This window comes from Ovis aries, chromosome 2 (assembly GCF_016772045.2).
Source record: "Ovis aries strain OAR_USU_Benz2616 breed Rambouillet chromosome 2, ARS-UI_Ramb_v3.0, whole genome shotgun sequence".
In the NCBI taxonomy this organism is placed as follows: domain Eukaryota; kingdom Metazoa; phylum Chordata; class Mammalia; order Artiodactyla; family Bovidae; genus Ovis; species Ovis aries.
Genome location: NC_056055.1, coordinates 233,097,451 through 233,116,525, shown reverse-complemented (window position 1 = coordinate 233,116,525; position 19,075 = coordinate 233,097,451). Strand labels below are relative to the sequence as shown.

General features: G+C 44.6%; 2 protein-coding genes and 1 non-coding gene across 6 annotated transcripts in view; all 3 read right to left on the bottom strand.

Moving 5' to 3' along the window:
• Window positions 1-19,075, bottom strand: part of ARMC9 (armadillo repeat containing 9) — a 184,634-nt gene that overhangs the window by 29,471 nt on the left and 136,088 nt on the right. For all 4 annotated transcript variants that reach the window (XR_006058866.2, XM_060410505.1, XM_015093598.4 and 1 more), the window contains exon 20: window positions 12,312-12,416. Coding sequence is in view for 3 of the 4 variants with exons in the window: in XM_060410505.1 (XP_060266488.1) it covers window positions 12,312-12,416 (105 nt within the window). In the remaining variant the exon portion in view is untranslated. The remainder of the gene's footprint in view (window positions 1-12,311; window positions 12,417-19,075) is intronic.
• On the bottom strand, window positions 7,198-9,270 carry LOC114113234 (dnaJ homolog subfamily C member 9-like). The gene has a single exon (XM_042244403.2). It carries the CDS (start codon window positions 9,208-9,210, stop codon window positions 8,428-8,430), a length of 783 nt encoding a protein of 260 aa, XP_042100337.1. The 5' UTR covers window positions 9,211-9,270; the 3' UTR covers window positions 7,198-8,427.
• LOC114113470 (U6 spliceosomal RNA) lies at window positions 16,141-16,247 on the bottom strand. Its single transcript, XR_003588492.1, has one exon. It is a non-coding gene; the product is annotated as a U6 spliceosomal RNA (small nuclear RNA).

Below are 19,075 nucleotides of genomic sequence, written 5' to 3'. Positions count from 1 at the left end.
AAAGAGAGAGAGAGAGAGCATATTTAACCACACACACACACACACACACACACACACCCAAAAAATGCAGCATGTGATTTAGCTGAATGTAATTTGCTCTGTCAATCCTAAAGGAAATCAACTCTGAATATTCATTGGAAGGGCTGATGCTGAAGCTTCAATACTTTGGCCACCTGATTAGAAGAGCCAACTCACTGGAAAAGACCCTCATGCTGGGAAAGATTGAAGGCAAAAAAAGGGCAGCAGAGGATGAGATAGTTGGATGGTATTGCCGATTCAATGGACAGGAGTTTGAGCAAACTCCAGGAGATAGCGAAGGAGAGGGAAGCCTGGCCTGCTGCAGTCCATGCTCAGTCCATGACTGAGTGACTGAATAACAATAACAATTTGTTCTGTAGCAAAAGATGGTCAACATGTATCAATTTAGGTAAAAAAAAAATTTCCCAGTACTAGTTTTTGAGTACTGGTGAAATCACTTAAAGCAATTATGGCATGTTCTAAACAGCATGCATTTTTGTAAGAAAATACAGGCACACAATACATCTGTCTATCTATACGCACAGAGAAAGTCCTGGAAGCTGAAGGAGACGCTGCTAGCTGTCCACTCAATACTCATTCTCTCTCTCTTGACCAACAGCCCTCTGAGTTTGCTGGCCCAGAAATGTGCCTACTTAAAAACACCTTTCCAGACCCCCTTGCAGCTAAGGGCCATGGGACCCAGCTCTGACCAGTAAGCAGTAAATGGAGGTCTCCAGATGGAGCTTTGGAACCCTAGCAATGTGTTCAAACAGTCACATGTTTTTGTAAAATTTGCAAAAGTAGCAAGTTTTAATTGCAGTCATGTCAATCCTGCTTATTTAACTTATATGCAGAGTACATCATGAGAAACGCTGGGCTAGAAGTACAAGCTGGTATCAAGATTGCCGGGAGAAATATCAATAACCTCAGATATGCAGATGACACCACCCTTATGGCAGAAAGTGAAGAGGAACTAAAACCCTCTTGATGAAAGTGAAAGAGGAGAGTGAAAAAGCTGGCTTAAAGCTCAACATTCAGAAAACGAAGATCATGGCATCCGGTCCCATCACTTCATGGCCAATAGATGGGGAAACAGTGGAAACAGTGTCAGACTTTATTTTTTTGGGCTCCAAAATCACTGCAGATGGTGATTGCAGCCATGAAATTAAAAGACGCCTACTCCTTGGAAGGAAACTTATGACTAACCTAGATAGCATATTGAAAAGCAGAGACACTACTTTGCCAACAAAGGTCCGTCTAGTCAAGGCTATGGTTTTTCCTGTGGTGATGTATGAATATGAGAGTTGGACTGTGAAGAAAGGTGAGCGCCGAAGAATTGATGCTTTTGAACTGTGGTGTTGGAGAACACTCTTGAGAATCCCTTGGACTGCAAGGAGATCCAACCAGTCCATTCTGAAGGAGATCAGTCCTGGGTGTTCATTGGAAGGACTGATGCTAAAGCTGAAACTCCAGTACTTTGGCCACCTCATGCCGAGAGTTGACTCATTGGAAAAGACTCTGATGCTGGGAGGGATTAGGGGCAGGAGGAAAAGGGGACGACAGAGGATGAGATGGCTGGATGGCATCACCGATGGACGTGAAATTTGAGTGAACTCCTGGAGTTGGTGATGGACAGAGAGGCCTGGCATGCTGCGATTTATGGGGTTGCAGAGTCGGACACGACTGAGCGACTGAACTGAACTGAACTGAACTGAAGAGCGCTGTTCCTTTCTACTCCAACGTCTGCTATTATACCTCCCCACACGGTATTAGAATGCCCAAAGACAATTTGGAACTTAGCTAAGGGGTTGTTGAACCCAGGTGACATACAATTTGGGTTTAATGAGAAATATCATTCTCAGTCGCTTCTGTGCATAGCCAAACAATGGTGAGCTGTCCTGGTGTAGAAGCTACTACAAGGAATTCCCCAGGTCATCAGAGTATTTATGAAGAGTCGGTGCACAAGGAAACTTGAAGTGTCCCTAGTCTTCCATTTTCAGAAGTTCGAGGAAGGTTTTCTCAAATTTAATAGAAATCCTAAAAATTTATATAGCATTACCAAGAACTAAATGTGAAGTCGAGAGAAAAATGTCTAATCTCTCAATAATAAGAAATAAAACTTCTTTTCTTTCACTGTAGAAAATATTACAAACTCCTCACATACGTAGAAGCAATCAAAGAGCATAAAACAAAAAATATCCAGAAAGAAAACAAGAAGCATGAGTGGAGTCCTACCCCAAGGCCACAGGTGCAAGGCCTCGCACCAAGGCCTCAGAAGTGGAGCTCAGAACCCAGGTCCCCTCTGAAGTGGACGGAGCCCCTTTGTAACCACTGCCAAAAGCCCCGGTGATCATCACCAGCAGGCTTCCTGACCCCAAATTAGGCAAAGATGCCCACCCCGGTAGTCACCCTACAGTGCCCTAACCAATCACCTAATGCCAACCTTCCAGCAGGAATTTTCTTTGTTTTGAGGCTATAAAAGTTGACTACTAACCCACGAAAATTGTCAACTCTCCCTGGTCTGTCAGGAGGTTGGTCCACTGCGCTCGCAGTGCCCACATTATCTCTGCTCTTTGTTCTTAATAAAATCACTCCCTTCTGAAATGCTCTGTATCTGGAAATTCTTTTCCAACCCATGCAGATTATCTCAATAGCGTGTGGCAAGCCACTAGTTAACAAAACATTATTTTTCTGATGTTGGTATCTGTCTTTTTTTTTTTTTTTCCTTTAACTACTTAAAAAAATGGAACTACAGTTGATCTACAATGTTGTGTTAGTTTCAGGTAGACAGTAAAGTGATTCAGTTATACATATATATATATTCCTTTTTAGATTCTTTTCTATTATAGGCCATTATAAGATACTGGGTCTAAGTTCTCTGTGCCATATGGTAAATCTTTGTTGGTTATCGACTCATCAATTCTTAAAATTTAAATTTGTGATTTATTTCTCTAATTCTCACTCTGGATACTCGCTTTAATACCTAAACTTTATAGTGTGTTGTTTTACAGAAGGCCTCCACAACCCTGTGACTGGAGGGCCCACAAAACCTGGATGCTCCCTTCTTCCTAATAGTCTGGGTGAAGGAAGGTGAAAGATGAGCCCTGGGTCTGGTAAGGCTGGATTCCTGGCTGTTTGCAGTTGAGCTCAATTCCAACCGACAGAGGAAAGATAAGACACAGAGATAACGGAAGGAGAACAGGGAGCGGTGGTTGTTGCTGGGTGGACAGAATTATTACGGTGGCTGTTTACGCCGTGTTTACTTTTGGCTTTTCAGTAATAAGCATGTGCTTCATTTGTAATCATAAAAAGGAATCCCAGAAACAAACTGAAAAAGAAAAAGGACTTGGAAACTTTGGGGGCTGGGGCTCTCCCCACTGCTCATTTGGTTGGGTTTTCACAGAACATGGATTTTAAGTTAGTTCCAACTGACTTTTCAACCATAGGGTGAGGCAGAGCACAAATAATGGGTGGAAACGTGAGTAGAAAGCTCCCCAGGGACTTCCCTGGTGCTTCAGTGGCTAAGACTCGGCACTCCCAATGCAGGGGGCCTGGGTTCGATCCCTGGTCGGGGAACTAGATCCCATGTGCTGCAACTAAAGATCCTGCATACTGCAACTAACAGCTGGCACAGCCAAATAAATAAATACTAACAAGACAAAACAAAAAACCCAACGTGAAGACAAATTTGAAAAAAAGGAAAAAAAACAACTTGGAAACTACAGCCCTTCCTTTCCTGGTTTTGGTTTTGACTGAGTAAGACAGGGTCAGCTGCAGGTGCCCCAGCTTCTGTCCTGCCTCCAGGAGGCTGGGCCCTGCCCCTCGGTGAGCTGCACCGACTTCCCGTGCGGAGACCCATTCACCTGGAGGTCTGCACACGCGGCAGCGTGTTTCATGGCGCAGACTCTGGCTGCAGAAGCACTGAGGGTGTAGTAAAGATGCAGATTCCCAGGGCCAGGGCCACACTCTGTCTCTGTGGGGGTGGGGCCAGGACTCCTGCTTTAGCCAGCTCTGTAAGAGAACTCTGAAAAACTAAACGAACTTGGGGGAATAAGAAAGTGTGGAAAGGGATAAGTTAGCATTGACAACAGGCATCCCCTCCCGAAAACTAAGCCTATGCTTAAAAATCGCTGCTGTTGCTTCAATTTCAAGAAAAGCTATGACAAACCTAGACAGCATATTAAAAACCAGAGACTTCACTTTGCCAGCAAAGGTCCGTCTAGTCAAAGCTACAGTTTCCCCAGCAGTTATATACAGATGTGAGAGCTGGACCATAAAGAAGGTTGAATGCCAAAGAACTGATGATTTCAAACTATGGTGCTTCTCTCAGAAGACTCTTGAGAGTCCCTTAGACAGCAAGGAAATCAAACCAGTCAATCCTAAAGGAAATCAATCCTGAATATTCATTGGAAGGACTGACGCTGAAGCTGAAGCTCCAGTACTTTGGTTACTTGATGTGAAGAGCCAACTCATTGGAAAAGCCCCTGATGCTGGCAAAGATTGAGGGCAGGAGGAGAATGGGATGACAGGATGAGATGGTTGGATGGCATCATCGACTCAATGGACATGAGTTTGAGAAAGCTCCAGGAGATGAGGAAGGACAGGGAAGCCTGGCGTGCTGTAGTCCACGAGGTCTCAAAGAGTCTGACATGACTTAGCAACTGAATAACAACAGCGTTAGACCATAAAGTAACTGTGAATATTTCATACAGTCAGAGACTCTAAACTTTCAAACACAGTTCACTGGAAAATCAACAGCTCTCCCAGAAGACAGCACAGCTTAGTGGTGAAGAGCAAGCAGGCTCAAATAACACTTGAGCATGTTCTTCAGCCTTTCTCAGCCTCAGCTTCCTCATCTATAACATGCAATGTGAGCAGAATTCACCCCGTTGTTGGTTGGGAAGATTAAATAAATGCAATCAGAAGTGTGAAGCAGTCAGCACAGGACTTGGCCCAGGACGCATGCCCAATTAATTTAAGACACACCTACGACTGTTGTTAAAAGTAACTGAACAATAAATTTAAACTTCAAAATAAAAACAAAAAAACTGAGATTCTATGAAAAATACCTACAGCCCTTTAACCAAGGTATTGAGCATTAAGTGGCATAGTATGGATGATTCTGAATTAAGAATTATTAATTAAGACTTATTTAATTAAGACTTATTTGGCATAGTATGGATGATTTTTAAAAATTTAGACATAACCAAGCACGCAGAAGTTGGCAAGTCATCAATCTTGCCCTGCTACTGAAGAAGAAACACAAAAGGGTGCTGTTCTTTACCAGAATTATGAGTAAAGGATACATTTGATGTGACCACTGCTATTCTCAGGGACTCTCTGAGCTCCCTGTGGTCGTCAGTATTTTCATGGCCCCCAGGCTCTGCAGTGCTCAGTGCTGTCTGCTTATCCTTGAGGGGGTGCGGACAGGCAGCGAGTGCGGCCTTGTAGGGTTCAGGGGTGCCCATCAGTGCTCAGAAGGGGAGGAGCCATGCGTTCAGGAATCCTAGGAAAGGGCTTCCTTTCACTCTCAGAACACCCTGAGGGGGAGGGGGGAGCCACCCTCGTACTCCATCCTCACCCTCAACACAGCAGTTTTTCAGTCACTGGTGTGTACAATAACCACTCCTGAGATTATGGTAAGGGGATCTGGGATGGGGCCTAGATTCTATGTGAACCCACATTCAATGAGAAGCCCTGGGCCAGCCACACAGGATGAGAACCATCAACCCCCTGATCATTCCTCCCTGTTATCTCCAGCCCTCATCAATAGCACAGGTTTATCTGCTCCGTGTCCTCTTTTATAAACTTCTGGAAGATAACAGCTTGTCAGACTTCTCTAGGATTCTGCGGAATGTTCAGCAAATGACTCAGGTTCAATAAAATTTTTTTGAATACAGTTTTCAAAAAAGTCAACATTTTTCTACTGATCTTGATAGATCACCCTGGTACATCAGAATGGGAGGTACAAGTTGTGCTTTGGGGGCACATTCCCTAGGGAAATGCAACTCCTATCTCTGGCAGGTTCCCTCCTTCGGCACAAGCAGTTAGCAGCTCCCATGTGAACAAGCGTACAGGGGCTCCCCCAACAACCCTCCCTAGTGTGAACCACTGGAGACCAAGGGGGACAGGTGAGGGGAGCTGCAGTGCTGGCCAGCTGCCAATTTCAAATCAGGACTGGGTGTCTGGGACTTCTCTGGTGGTCCAGTGGCTAAGATTCCGTGCTCCCAATGCATGGGGCCTGGGGTTCGATCCCTGGTCATGGAACTAGATCCCACATGCCACAACTAAGAGTTTCCACGTCACAGGTAAGGATCCCAGATCCCACATGGTGCAACTAAAACCCGGCACAGCCAAATAAAAAAAAGAAAAAGACCAGGTGACTAAGGGCAGCTAAGGAGATCTAAGAAACTAAGACACAAACAGAGGGTGTACATATAACCTCAGCAATTATTGCTCGACAGTAAGTTTTCTAATAAAAACTTTACAGTGCTTCCACAGGGGATCCTCCGGTGACCGGGCCCGGTGGGTGGCATGGTGGCCGCTCACAGGTCTGTCCAGGTACTAACCCCAGGAACCTGGGCATATGTGGCTTGGTTTGGATAAAGAGTCTTTGCAAATTGTAGTTAAGTTGTTGCTGTTGTTTAGTTACTAGGTCATGTCTGCCTCTCTGCAACCCCATGGACTGTATCTTAGATTATCCTCAATCCAGTGACAGTGTCATTATAAGAGTGATGGTCATTATATCAATCCAGTGATGGTCATTGTAAGAGACAGAGAGAACACAGGGACTTCCCTGGTGGTCCAGTGGCTATGACTTTGTGCTCCCAAGGCAGGGAGCCTGGGTTCGATCCCTGGTTAGGGAACTAGATCCCACATGCCGCAACTGAAAAAAATAGATTCCAAGTGCCACAACTAAGACCCAGCATAGGCAAATAAATTTTTTTTTTTTTTTTAAGAGAGAGAACATAAAGAGAAAAGGAGACGGTTATTGGAGGTAGAATGTGGAGGTCCACAGACACAAGTCAAAGAGGGCCTGCAGCTGCCAGAAGCTGCAAGAGCCAGAAGGGCTGTGGGACAACTTGATTTTGGATTTCTGGCCTCCAGAACCGGGACAGAACACATTTCTGTTATTTGAAGCCATCCAGTACAAATACACTGGGGCTTCCCGTCTCTGTACTGAGTTCTTTTTTTTTTTTTTTTTTTTTGCATTAAAGTGTATTTTTAATACAATTAAAGAGTATTTTTTAACCTATTTGTAATCACAAACTGAAAACGTGTCTTATGCTTACCTCAGATAAATTATGTACATGAATCTCAGTAACAGAAGGCTTGTTTTATGCATATGGTATTAAATATATTAGCTTACAAATCAGAGATTTTAAGTTGAACAGTCTCTAAGAAATTTTCATATATTCTAATGAACTTATACCAGTTCTACTAAATATAAATGAAAATCTCTGTACTGTTCTCACAAATCAATACCATAAGAACATAACAAACCACTGGATCAAGACAGCTTGCCTTTCAAGGCCAAAGTTAACAAGGCATTTAGCCTCACCCTTTTATAGATGACGAAACAAGTTCTGACAAGCTCAGTAACCTGACTCTAAGGACATTCAGCAGTTAGAGAGGATTACAGCATCTCCTGCAACTTAAACTAGGCTATCTGCTACAATGGTGGCTAGAACTACTTTTCTTCTCTTTTCTTTATCCTAGGCACCATTCATATACTTAATAAATCATCTTTTAAATGATCATATTGAGATCACTTAAAAAGTCCTGGGAACTTAACAGTCATCTTTCACTTGATTATTTAATCTTATACAATTCTTACAAAAGAGCTTGAAGTAATCTGAACACCTGTTTCTCCTATACACCTCAAGCAAAGAGTGCCAAACTTGGTTGAGGAGGGAAAGAAAAAAGAGAGGATGTATGCAAGAACATTAAGACTGCAAGCAAACAGGCAAGTATTTGGAAAATAGATGTCCAGCAAGTGTTGAAGGCTAGGTGGAGTACATGTCCTAAAAAACACACACCACTGAATACCCTGAAGCTCACTCCTATGTGGCAAAATAACAATCGCTAAAAGTGGTAGGGACAGATCTGCATTCTAGATAGTTCCTTATTCAGAAGAATACTCTCAAGGAAGCATTCACCCTCCCGCTCCCTCAGTGATCATCAACAAACTCCTTCATAGGAGGACCTCACAGAATGTCAGCATATTTCTAGGATATACTAAGACCAGGCTGAGAAAGTCTACTTGGTTTAGATAGTTGATCCAAATAATTTAGGCTTGAAAGACAACTTTTCTCAAGAGTTGAGTTGACTTTTTTCTTCAAATCTTGACTGTACCTTCCCTACAAAGGCATCAGTTAACACCTATGGACTTTTGAAGAGAATATTCCATTATTTCTTTTCTTTCTTGAGTGTCGTTTTTTTCCCTCCTCGTTTGGAAGGTTTGCAGTACTTTGCTTCCATCTGAGCCAGAAAATTGTCCATTTCCTTTTGCCGATCCTTTTGTCTGCTCTGAATGGCTGCTTTCAAGTTATCCACTCCTTCATCAAGCCCCAACTCCTTCCTGCTCATTTCTGCTTCTTTAGCCTCTTCCTGAGCCCTCCTTTTCCTTGCATTCATCTTCTGCTTCGATTCTTTGACAAAGGCATTATAGGATGGGACCTCTCCAGCATCAATGGCTTGTTGAATAATGTGCCTTATCCTGGGTTCTTCTGTGTACTGCACACACAGCACAGACTCCATAATCTGATCCATGTCACCCTTGAAGTCCAGATAGGCCTGTTTAATATCAGTCAGCTCTTCTTCAGAACCTTTGTATGTCTTCTCAAAAGCCTGAATGTCTTCCAGAGATATCTTTTTAAAGAGTAATCTCCAATAGGCCTCCCAGTCCCAGTCTTGGCTGAGCACATCAGAATCCTCGTCCACTGTTCCCTGTTCATCGTATAATGTTCTCTGTTCTTTGTCACTCAGAACGGAGTAGACCTTCCCAAGGATCTGGAAGCGGCAGGTGGCGTCTTCCTTGTCGCCCTCGCCCACCCGATCCGGGTGCACCTGCAGGGACACCTTGTGATAGCCGCGTTGGACCTCGCTGTCTGAGGCCTCGCGCCGCACGCCCAATACTTGGTAAAGGTCGGCGGTGCCGAATAGTTCTTCGCACAGTTCCAGAAGCCCCATGGTCGGCAGCGGTGCAAAGGGGCGGCGGGCTCAGCGAAAACACCTGAACCCAGCTACACTGAGTAAAGCTCCTGTACTGAGTTCTTTCTGTACTTCAGTCTTACCACTCACATTGCCACTGAAAACAGACTGACACCGATGAGATACACAAGCATGTGTGCAACTTTTCTAAATATTTCCTTCTGGTAAAAAGAACAGTACCTATGCATTAAGGAGATTTAGAACTACAGACTGTGGTAAAGTGACGCCATTTCCGGATGCCATTAAGTCGGGCCACTGGCTGATTTCAAAACTCTGTCCCTTCTGCGTCTTGCCAACCTGCATGATCCAGCTGGGAGTCACAGCATGTTCAGGGTCTTGTTTTTGTTGTTGCTGTTAAAAATCTTCAGTTAACAAGTTAACATCTCAGCCACGGCATTTCATTGTGCAGAGGTGCTAAAAGCTATTAGGGAAGGGGCCGTGGTGGGGTTTCCGTCTGAACATCCCTGCTTGTGTGCTGGGAAGACCCAGCATCTGAGGGCTGTGTTCTCAACAGCTCCACCACCGCCCTCCAGAGAAGCCCCCCTCGCGTGCCTTCTGCTTTTCTCACCATCTTGCTTTTCCACATGCACATCCTCTCCAGTGCTGCTCCGTCCTTCCTGACAAAGCCAGTGTCCTCCCAGACGTCAAGGCTCAACGACTCCCATCATCAGTTCGGAACCCGGGTGCCTCACTCCCCGCCCTTCTCGAGCACCTCCCCGCTTGACCTCCATCTGCGGTCAATTAGGGTCCTTTGATCCCTGAGTCGTTCTGAGGGGTAGTGGTGCTTGTCCATGACTGGGGGCCAGTGGTCACCCAGCTTCCTACCTCATCTCCCTTCTTTCATCCACTCTTGCCCCTCTGTGTCCTGCTTCACAAAGCAGCCCGAGTGAAAACAGAAGTTAATGTAGTAAAACATGAATCAAACTGAGTCACTCCCCGGCTCCGTGCCCTCTGACAACCTCCCAGCTGATGCAGGGTAAACTCCAAAACCCTTACCAACAATGCCCTCATGCCCAGCCCTTGGCTGTCCTCCAAACTCAAGTTCTGCTAGCATACACTGGCTCCAGCCGGGAGCCCCTGGAAATTCCACAATGAGGTGACCAGGGAGACCAGCACTCCGGACGAGGTGATGAGGGCCTGGGTGGGGCAGCAAGGGGAATGGACAGGCTTTCTGCTTCCGCCTGCCCCTGTGAAAGCGCACGCACCTGCACCCACCATCTTTTTCCTTCCCAAGTCACTGTCTCTGCTTCAGCTGTTGAGAGCCTGGCTCCCAGCTCCAATGCTGACCTGCCCAATCTGAGGAGACTTCAGGGTCCACGTAACTGACCCAGTCAACCACCAGCATCAGAATTTCAGGAGTCCCTTTTAAAGCCTCCACTCCCATGTGCTCAGCTGTCTGTCACGGGGCTTCAGTCTGAACTGGCCTCAATCTTTGCATCTGCTCCTCCTTTCAGATCTCAGCTTTGAGCACCCACTGCTCACCCGTGCACTCTCAGATCGAGGTTCCGTGACGCTGCCATCCTCTCCCAGCCAATCGGTAGCTCCCCCAACTCACACCTACCCTGTGGGTCCCGCAGCAGCAGAGTCTTTAGGGAGCTCAGATCATGGCCCCTCACAAACGTGTGACTCCACAGGCCTCTCAAAGCTTTGACTGACTACTCAACCCATCTGGAAAGATCTCTCCCTCCTGTTTTCCATGGCACTGTTTTCTCCTGATTCTCCTCAAGCCTCTCTGACTATTCACCTTTCTGTCCATCTCAGGGGCCACCTTTTGTCTTCCCCTACTCCCGATGTGCTGGTGGGCCCTCTGTATTTAGCCCCGTCCCCCTCCCTGTCCACCCTCTGCCACAGTGGGTGACTTCATCTGGTCTGATGGTTTTGGCCATCCCCTATGTGCTGGTCCATCTAGTCAAAGTTATGGTTTTTCCAGTAGTCATGTATGGATGTGAGAGCTGGACTATATAAAGAAAGCTGAGTGCCAAAGAAATGATGCTTTTGAACTGTGGTGTTGGAGAAGACTCTTGAGAGTCCCTTGGACTGCAAGGAGATCAAACCAGTCAATCCTAAAGGAAATCAGTCTTGAATACTCATTGGAAGGACTGATGCTGAAGCTGAAACTCTAATACTTTGGCCACCTGATGGGAAGAACTGACTCCTTGGGAAATCCCCTGATGAAGGTAGGAGAAAGGGATGATAGAGGATGAGATGGTTGGATGGCATCACCGACTCGATGGACATGAATTTGAGCAAGCTCTGGGAGTTGGTGATGGACAGGGAGGCCTGGCATGCTGCAGTCATGGGGTCGACAGAGAGTCGGACATGACTGAGCGACTGAACTGAACTGGACTGTTTGCTGATGATTGGCAAACCTGCAGCAGTCTTCCCTTCTCACAGAGAAGGCAGAAAAAACCCAAGGATCTAGATGGGTAAATGATTACTCCTAAGGATGGGCATTGGAGAAGGAAACGGCAACCCACTCCAGCGTTCTTGCCTGGAGAATCCCAGGGACTGGGGAGCCTGGTGGGCTGCCATCTATGGGGTCGTACAGAGTCGGACACGACTGAAGTGACTTAGCAGCAGCAGCAAGGATGGGCATGGGGCTTCCCAGGTGGTGCTAGTGGTAAGAACCTGCCTGCCAATTTAGGAGACATAGATTTGATCCCTGGGTTGGGAAGACCCCCTGAAGGAGAGCACAGCAAGAATGCCTGGAGAGTCCCATGGACAGGTGGGCTACAGTCCATAGGGTCACAAAGAGATGGACACAACTGAAGCGACTTAGCATGCATGCACACACACAAGGACGAGCATACCTTTAGACATTGCGAAGGCTCTAGAGTGTGCCTTTTAGCTATACTCTAACCACCTTCTGTTTGCCAGCGGGTCTGTTTAGGATAGTAACTAGGGCCACTGTGCCCTTTAGGGCCCCTGGAAGCAAGCTGGCCATGACGGAACTTCTCATAAACCCAGTATCATAACAGATCAAGCCAAATCCTCGTGTGTTACTGTAAACACTTAAGTCCATCAACAGCCCACCTCTCCTTTCTATTATGGGGTCCCCACTTCCTTCACATGGTACTTACTCCCAAGTACTCCGTGGTCAGAAGCTTCTCCCCCGAGAGCTCTCCAAGCTGGGGCTGGATCAGTTCGTCCTTGTCCAGATCAGCTTCCATAGTGTCATGGTCCTCCTGTTTCAAAGGAAACATGAAGTGAGAGCTCTGACCCCGCTGGCAAGTCCCCAGAGGGTGGCTCTCTGAGCAGCCACCAGTCGTGAAATGGGAGGGCCTTGGGTTGGCACTTCAAGGGTCTTAAGGGCAGAACGCCCTCTGCTCATGACCTCCATGAAGATGAAAAGGAAAATGCCAACCCACCTCTTTAAGAAGTCTCATGCCTAATGACCACTTCCATGACCACAGGTGGGAACAGATTCAACAAGATGCTACTGAACGGTCTCTCCTAGTTACAGTTCTCAGAATGTTTTTCTCTGTGAGGTCAAGACCACGTGAACCAGCCAGCCTACAAATAACTATTAAGCCCCTCCATATGCACAGGCCTTACAGGGGATACAAAACTGTATACTGTAGGCTTGTTCTTCTCATGAAGTTTACAGTCTGTAAGTGAAAAGACTCAATAAAAAGATAAGAGTTGTTCTGCTTCCAAGAAGAAGGAGTGGACATCTTTTCCCCTGTTGTTCCCACTAAGCAAAACCAAAAATACTGGACATTATGTACCAAATAAACCTAGGAGACCCTGAAAGGTGGCAAGGAGGAGGCAGACTGGCTGGCTGTTCTGGGACACAAGGAATGAAAGGTGGTGAGTCCCCGGCTTTACTTTTTGCCCTAGAGATTCTAGGCTTGGCGTTGAAGAGGGCAGCAACCCAGAAATGAGAATGGGAAGACAAACGCTTGCCCTCTCTAGCCAAAGAACCAGCAAAGGGGGGTGCCCAGTGTGATGGGACTTTTAGACACTAAGCAGACACCGGAGCAAACACTGTCACCCCTCCTGCCCAACCAACCCCCAAGCACACCAACAAAGGAGCTGGGACTTCTGCCCTCGCCAGGCTGTGACATCACTGTGGCGGGGGGCGGGGGTGATATCAGAGAAGGACAAGTAGGGAGGGGGAGTTTTGACCCTGCTGGGTGGTAATGAGCCACTCCACACCCCCGCACCAGGGAGAGAAGGGACCTGGTGGAGAGCCTGGACTTCCGCCCCCACTTGGCGGTAGTGAGATGTCCTGTCTCCCAGCTGGGGATGGGGTCAGAGGAGCCCTGGTGAGACTCCAGATGCCCACCACTGCCTTGTCTCTCCACGCTCCTGCGGTGTCGGGGGGCCGTGTGGGGAGCAGTAATGCACTGTTCCTAGGCAGAAGCCTCGTAGGGATGGAGAACTCCCACCCCCATTCTGCACTAACGAGGAGTCTCCTCCCCGCTCCCCCTCCACTGGGTCTCCACAGAGACCACGGGCAGAATCGGGACTTTTATGCACTTCTAACAGTAATGAAGAGGAGCCCCTGCTCCCCTGCCAGAGCATCGTCAGAAGAAGCCAGATAAAACAGAAGATTTACACACGACAAAAGTTTCATCACACAGTATCCAAAGTATCGGGGTTTAAATTAAAAAATCACTCATCATACCAGGCATCAGAGTTCTCAAACTGAATTAAGAGAAAAACGATAGATGCCAATATCAGGATACAGAGATGTTAGAATTATCTGAAAAAAATTTAAAGGATCCATCATAAAAATGCTTCAACGAGCAATCACAAACACTTTTGAAACAAATGAAGGAAACAAAGTCTTGGGGTTTCCCTGGTGGTCCAGTGGCCAACACTCCGAGCTCCTGTTGCAGGGCACCTGGGTGTGAACTGGGTCCCACATGCTGCAGCTAAAAAGATCCTGAATGCTGCAACAAAGATCGAAGATCCCATGTGCTGCAACTAAGACTCAGTGCAGCCAAATAAATAAATAAACAAAAATAAATATTAAAACAACAATTTAAAAAACCCCAGCAAGTCTCAAGAACATAGAAAAGGAAGAACAAAGTAAACCCAGGGCAAGCAAAATGAAGGCAACAATAGAGAGAAGAGCAGGAATCAATGAAAAGGAAAACAGAAAACAAAAGAGAGAATTGGTGAAACTACAAGCTGGCTCCGAAAAGATGAGTATGATTGTCAAACCTCTAGTGAGACTGACAAAGAAAAGAGATGTAAGTTACTGATGTCAGGTATGAAATAGAAGCTATCACTACAGACATGCAGACATCAAAAGGGGTGGGAGGGAGGGTCAAGAGAGTGGGGGTATGTATATTTATGGCTGATTCACATTGTTGTATGGCAGAAACCGATACAACATTGTAAAGCAATTATCTTCCAATTAAAAATAAATTTTAAAAAAGGGATAATAGGGACTACTATGAGCAACTACATAAATTTGACAATTTAGATAAGAAACACAAATTATTACATTCTCATAACCTGAGTAATCTCATAACTATTAAGAAAATTGAATTCATGATTTTAGAATCTCCCCCAAAGAAATCTCCAGGCCCACATAGTTTCACTGGAGAATTCTATCAGACTTTTGAAAAAAAAGTAACATCACTTCATGGCAAATAGACGGGGAAACAATGAAAACAGTGACAGATTTTATTTTTATTTTTAAAAATGTATGTATTTTAATTGGAGGCTAATTACAATATTGTAGTGGTTTTTGCCATGCATTGACATGAATCAGCCATGGGTGTACATGTGTTCCCCATTCTGAACCCCCCTCCCACCTCCCTCCCATCCCATCCCTCAGGGTCATCCCAGTGCACCAGCCCTGAGCACCCTGTCTCATGCATGGAACCTGGGCTGGCAATCTGTTTCACATATGATAATATATATGTTTCAATGCTATTCTCTCAAATCATCCCACCCTTGCCTTCTCCCAGAGAGTCCAAAAGACTGTTCATTACATCTGTGTTTCTTTTGCTGTCTTGCATATAGGGTCATCATTACCATCTTTCTAAATTCCATATATATGCATTAGTATACTGTATTGGTGTTTTTCTTTCTGATTTACTTCACTCTGTATAATAGGTTTCAGTTTCATCCACCTCATTAGAACTGATTCAAATGTATTCTTTTTTACGGCTGAGTAATACTCCACTGTGTATATGTCCCTCAGCTTTCTTATCCATTCATCTGCTGATGGACATCTAGGTTGCTTCCATGTCCTGGCTATTATAAACAGTGCTGCGATGAACATTGGGGTACACGTGTCTCTTTCAATTCTGGTTTCCTCAGTGTGTATGCCCAGCAGTGGGATTGCTGGGTCACATGGCAGTTCTATTTCCAGTTTTTTAAGGAATCTCCACACTATTTTCCATAGAGGCTGTACTAGTTTGTATTCCCACCAACAGTATAAGAGGGTTCCCTTTTCTCTGCACCCTCTCCAGCATTTATTGCTTGTAGACTTTTGGATCGCAGACATTCTGACTGGTGTGAAATGGTACCTCATTGTGGTTTTGATTTGCATTTCTCTGATAATGAGTGATGTTGAGCATCTTTTCATGTGTTTGTTAGCCATCTGTATGTCTTCTTTGGAGAAATGTTTGTTTAGTTCTTTGGCCCATTTTTTGATTGGGTCATTTATTTTTCTGGAATTGAGCTGCAGGAGCTGCTTGTATATTTTAGAGATTCTTTGTCAGTTGCTTCATTTGCTATTATTTTCTCCCATTCTGAAGGCTGTCTTTTCACCTTGCTTACAGTTTCCTTCATTGTGCAAAAGCTTTTAAGTTTAATTAGGTCCCATTTGTTTACTTTTGCTTTTATTTCCATTACTCTGGGAGGTGGATCATAGAAAAGATCCTGCTGTGATTTATGTCAGAGAGTGTTTTGCCTATGTTTTCCTCTAGGAGTTTTATAGTTTCTAAAAATATGGAACACTTCACGAATTTGCATGTCATCCTTGCGCAGGGGCCATGCTAATCTTCTCTGTATCGTTCCAATTTTAGTATATGTGCTGCTGAAGCGAGCACGACAGATTTTATTTTCTTGGGCTCCAAAATCACTGCAGGTGGTGACTGCAGCCATGAAATTAAAAGATGCTTGCTCCTTGGAAGAAAAGCTATGACCAACCTGGACAGCATATTAAAAAGCAGAGACATTACTTTGCCAACAAAGGTCCATCTAGTCAAAGCTATGGTTTTTCCAGTAGTCATGTATGAATGTGAGAGTTGGACTATAAAGAAAGCTGAGCACCAAAGAATTGATGCTTTTGAACTGCGGTGTTGGAGAAGACTCTTGAGAGTCCCTTGCACTGCAAGGAGATCAAACCAGTTAATCCTAAAGAAAATCAGTCCCGAATATTCATTGAAAGGACTGATACTAAAGCTGAAACTCCAATACTTTGGCCACCTAATGCAAATAACTGACTTCTTGGAAAAGACCCTGATACTGGGAAAGATTGAGGGCAGGAGGAGAAGGGGACAACAGGATGAGATGGTTGGATGGCATCACTGACTGGATGGACATGAGTTTGAGCAAGGTCTGGGAGTTGGTGATAGACAGGGAAGCCTGGCGTGCTACAGTCCATGGTGTCGCAAAGAGTCAGACAGGACTGAGCGACTGAACTGAACAGAACATCAATTTCATCCAATGTTCTCCAGAAAATAGAAGAGGAAGAAATATTTCCTAATTCATTTTATGCATTACCCTGGTACCAAAACTAGACAATGATAATATCTTCATAAAAAGAAGTGTGTGGATGTATACTCAGTAATGTCCAACTCTTTGTGATTCTGTGGACCGTAGTCTGCCAGGCTCCTCTCTGTCCATGGGATTTTCCAGGCAAGGATACTTGAGTGGGTTGCCATTTCCTTCTCCATGGGATCTCCCCAACCCAGGGATCGAATCTGCAACACCTGTGCCTCCTGCATTGGTAGGCAGATTCTTTACCACTTGAGTCACCTGGGAAGAAATACTTGGGTATAAATCTAACCAAATACGTATAGGACTTGTATGCTGAGAACTACAAAACACTAATGAAAGAAATCAAAAAGGTTTAAATAAATGGAAAGACAAATCTTGTTCATGAATTAGAAACCCAACATAGAACTTCCCTGGTGGTCCAGTGATTAAGAATCCACCTTGCAATGAAGGGGATGCAGGTTTGATCCCTGGTTTGGGAACTAAGATCCTACATGCAGAGGAGCAACTAAGCCCATGCCTGGCAACTACAGAGCCCAAGCACTCTGGGACCTGCACGCCACAGCTAGAGGTTCATATGCCTGACGCAACAAAGATCCAATCTGCTGCAGCTAAGAACTAACACAGCCAAATAAATAAATACATATTGCAAAAAGAAACCCAACATAGTTAAAATGTCAGTTCTCCCCAAGTTGATATATAAGTTCCATGTAGTTTCTATAAAAATTCCAGCAGTATTTTTCTGTAGATGGACCCAAGACTATTCTAAGATTTATATGGAAGGACAAAGGAAGTCGAATAGCTAAGATAATTTTGAAAAAGAAGAATAAGGGAGAGGAATCAGTTTACTAGATTTCAGGACATTATGGTTGACAAAGATCACTGCCTGTTATTTCAGTAAATGAAGGATGTGTGTGTACCTAGTTACTAAGCTCGATTCAACTCCTGTGAGCCCATGGACTGTAGCCCACCAGGCTCCTTTGTCCATGCGATTTCCGAGGCAAGAATACTGGAGTGGGTTGCCATTTCCTTCTCCAGGGGATCTTCTTGACCCAGGGATTGAATCCATGGCTCCAGCCACATCTCCTGCATTGCAGGTGGATTCTTGACCACTGAGTCACCAGCGAAGCCATCAGTACTTACAGAGCTATCAGCCAGTGAAGCTGGTTCTACACAATTAAGATGACTATCACAGGAGTAATTTCAACAAGTCCAGACACTTGCATCTTCCCAGACACAGAAAAGCACTAAAATCATTAACTTGAGATGTCTAGTAAAATTCCTATTATAGCTGGCTCCTCCCTTATCTCTTTGGAACAATTCTTCAGAGCTGTCTGAGAGGCTATCTCTCAGGCTATAGTCGTCAGGAAGGTCCCAAATAAAACATAACTCTTAATGTTTAGGCTGTGCATTTTTTTCCAGTTGACATTATGCATATACTAGAATTATGATTGATAATCTTGATACTGGCAGAGAGAGAGACATACAGATCAACTGGACAGAATAAAGAACTTCAAAACAGACCTACACAAATATGTTCAACTGATTTTTGACAAAGATGCAAAAGTAACTCAACAGAGGAAGGACAGTCTTTTCAATAAGGAGTGCTGGAGTAACTGGATATGCACAGGGAAAAAAATGAACCTTACACTAATTCTCACACCTTATAAAAAAATAACTCCAAATGGACTATGGACTTACATGCAAAACTATCAAATCATCAGAAAAAAAACCAGGAGAAAATCTTTAGGATCTATGGCAAAGCAAAGGGTTCTTATACTTGAAGTACAAAAGGAAAATTTGATAAATGGGAGTTTTATTGAAATTTTAAAAGCTTTTGTTCTCTGAAAGACCCTGTTGAGAGGACAAAAAGAAAAGCTATAGACAGGGAGAAAATATTTGGAAACCATGTATCTGAAAAAGGACTAGTATCTAAATATATAAAATATATAAAGAACTCTCAAAACTCAACAGTAAGTTCCCCAAACAGTCCAATTAGAAAATGGGCAAATATATGAAGCGACATTTCACTAAAGAGGACATGTGGATGACAAATGAGCACAAGAAAATGCTCAACATCATTCGTCATTAGGAAAACGTAAATTAAAACCACAATAAGTCACTCCATACTTATCAGAATGGCTAAGTTAAAAAAGAG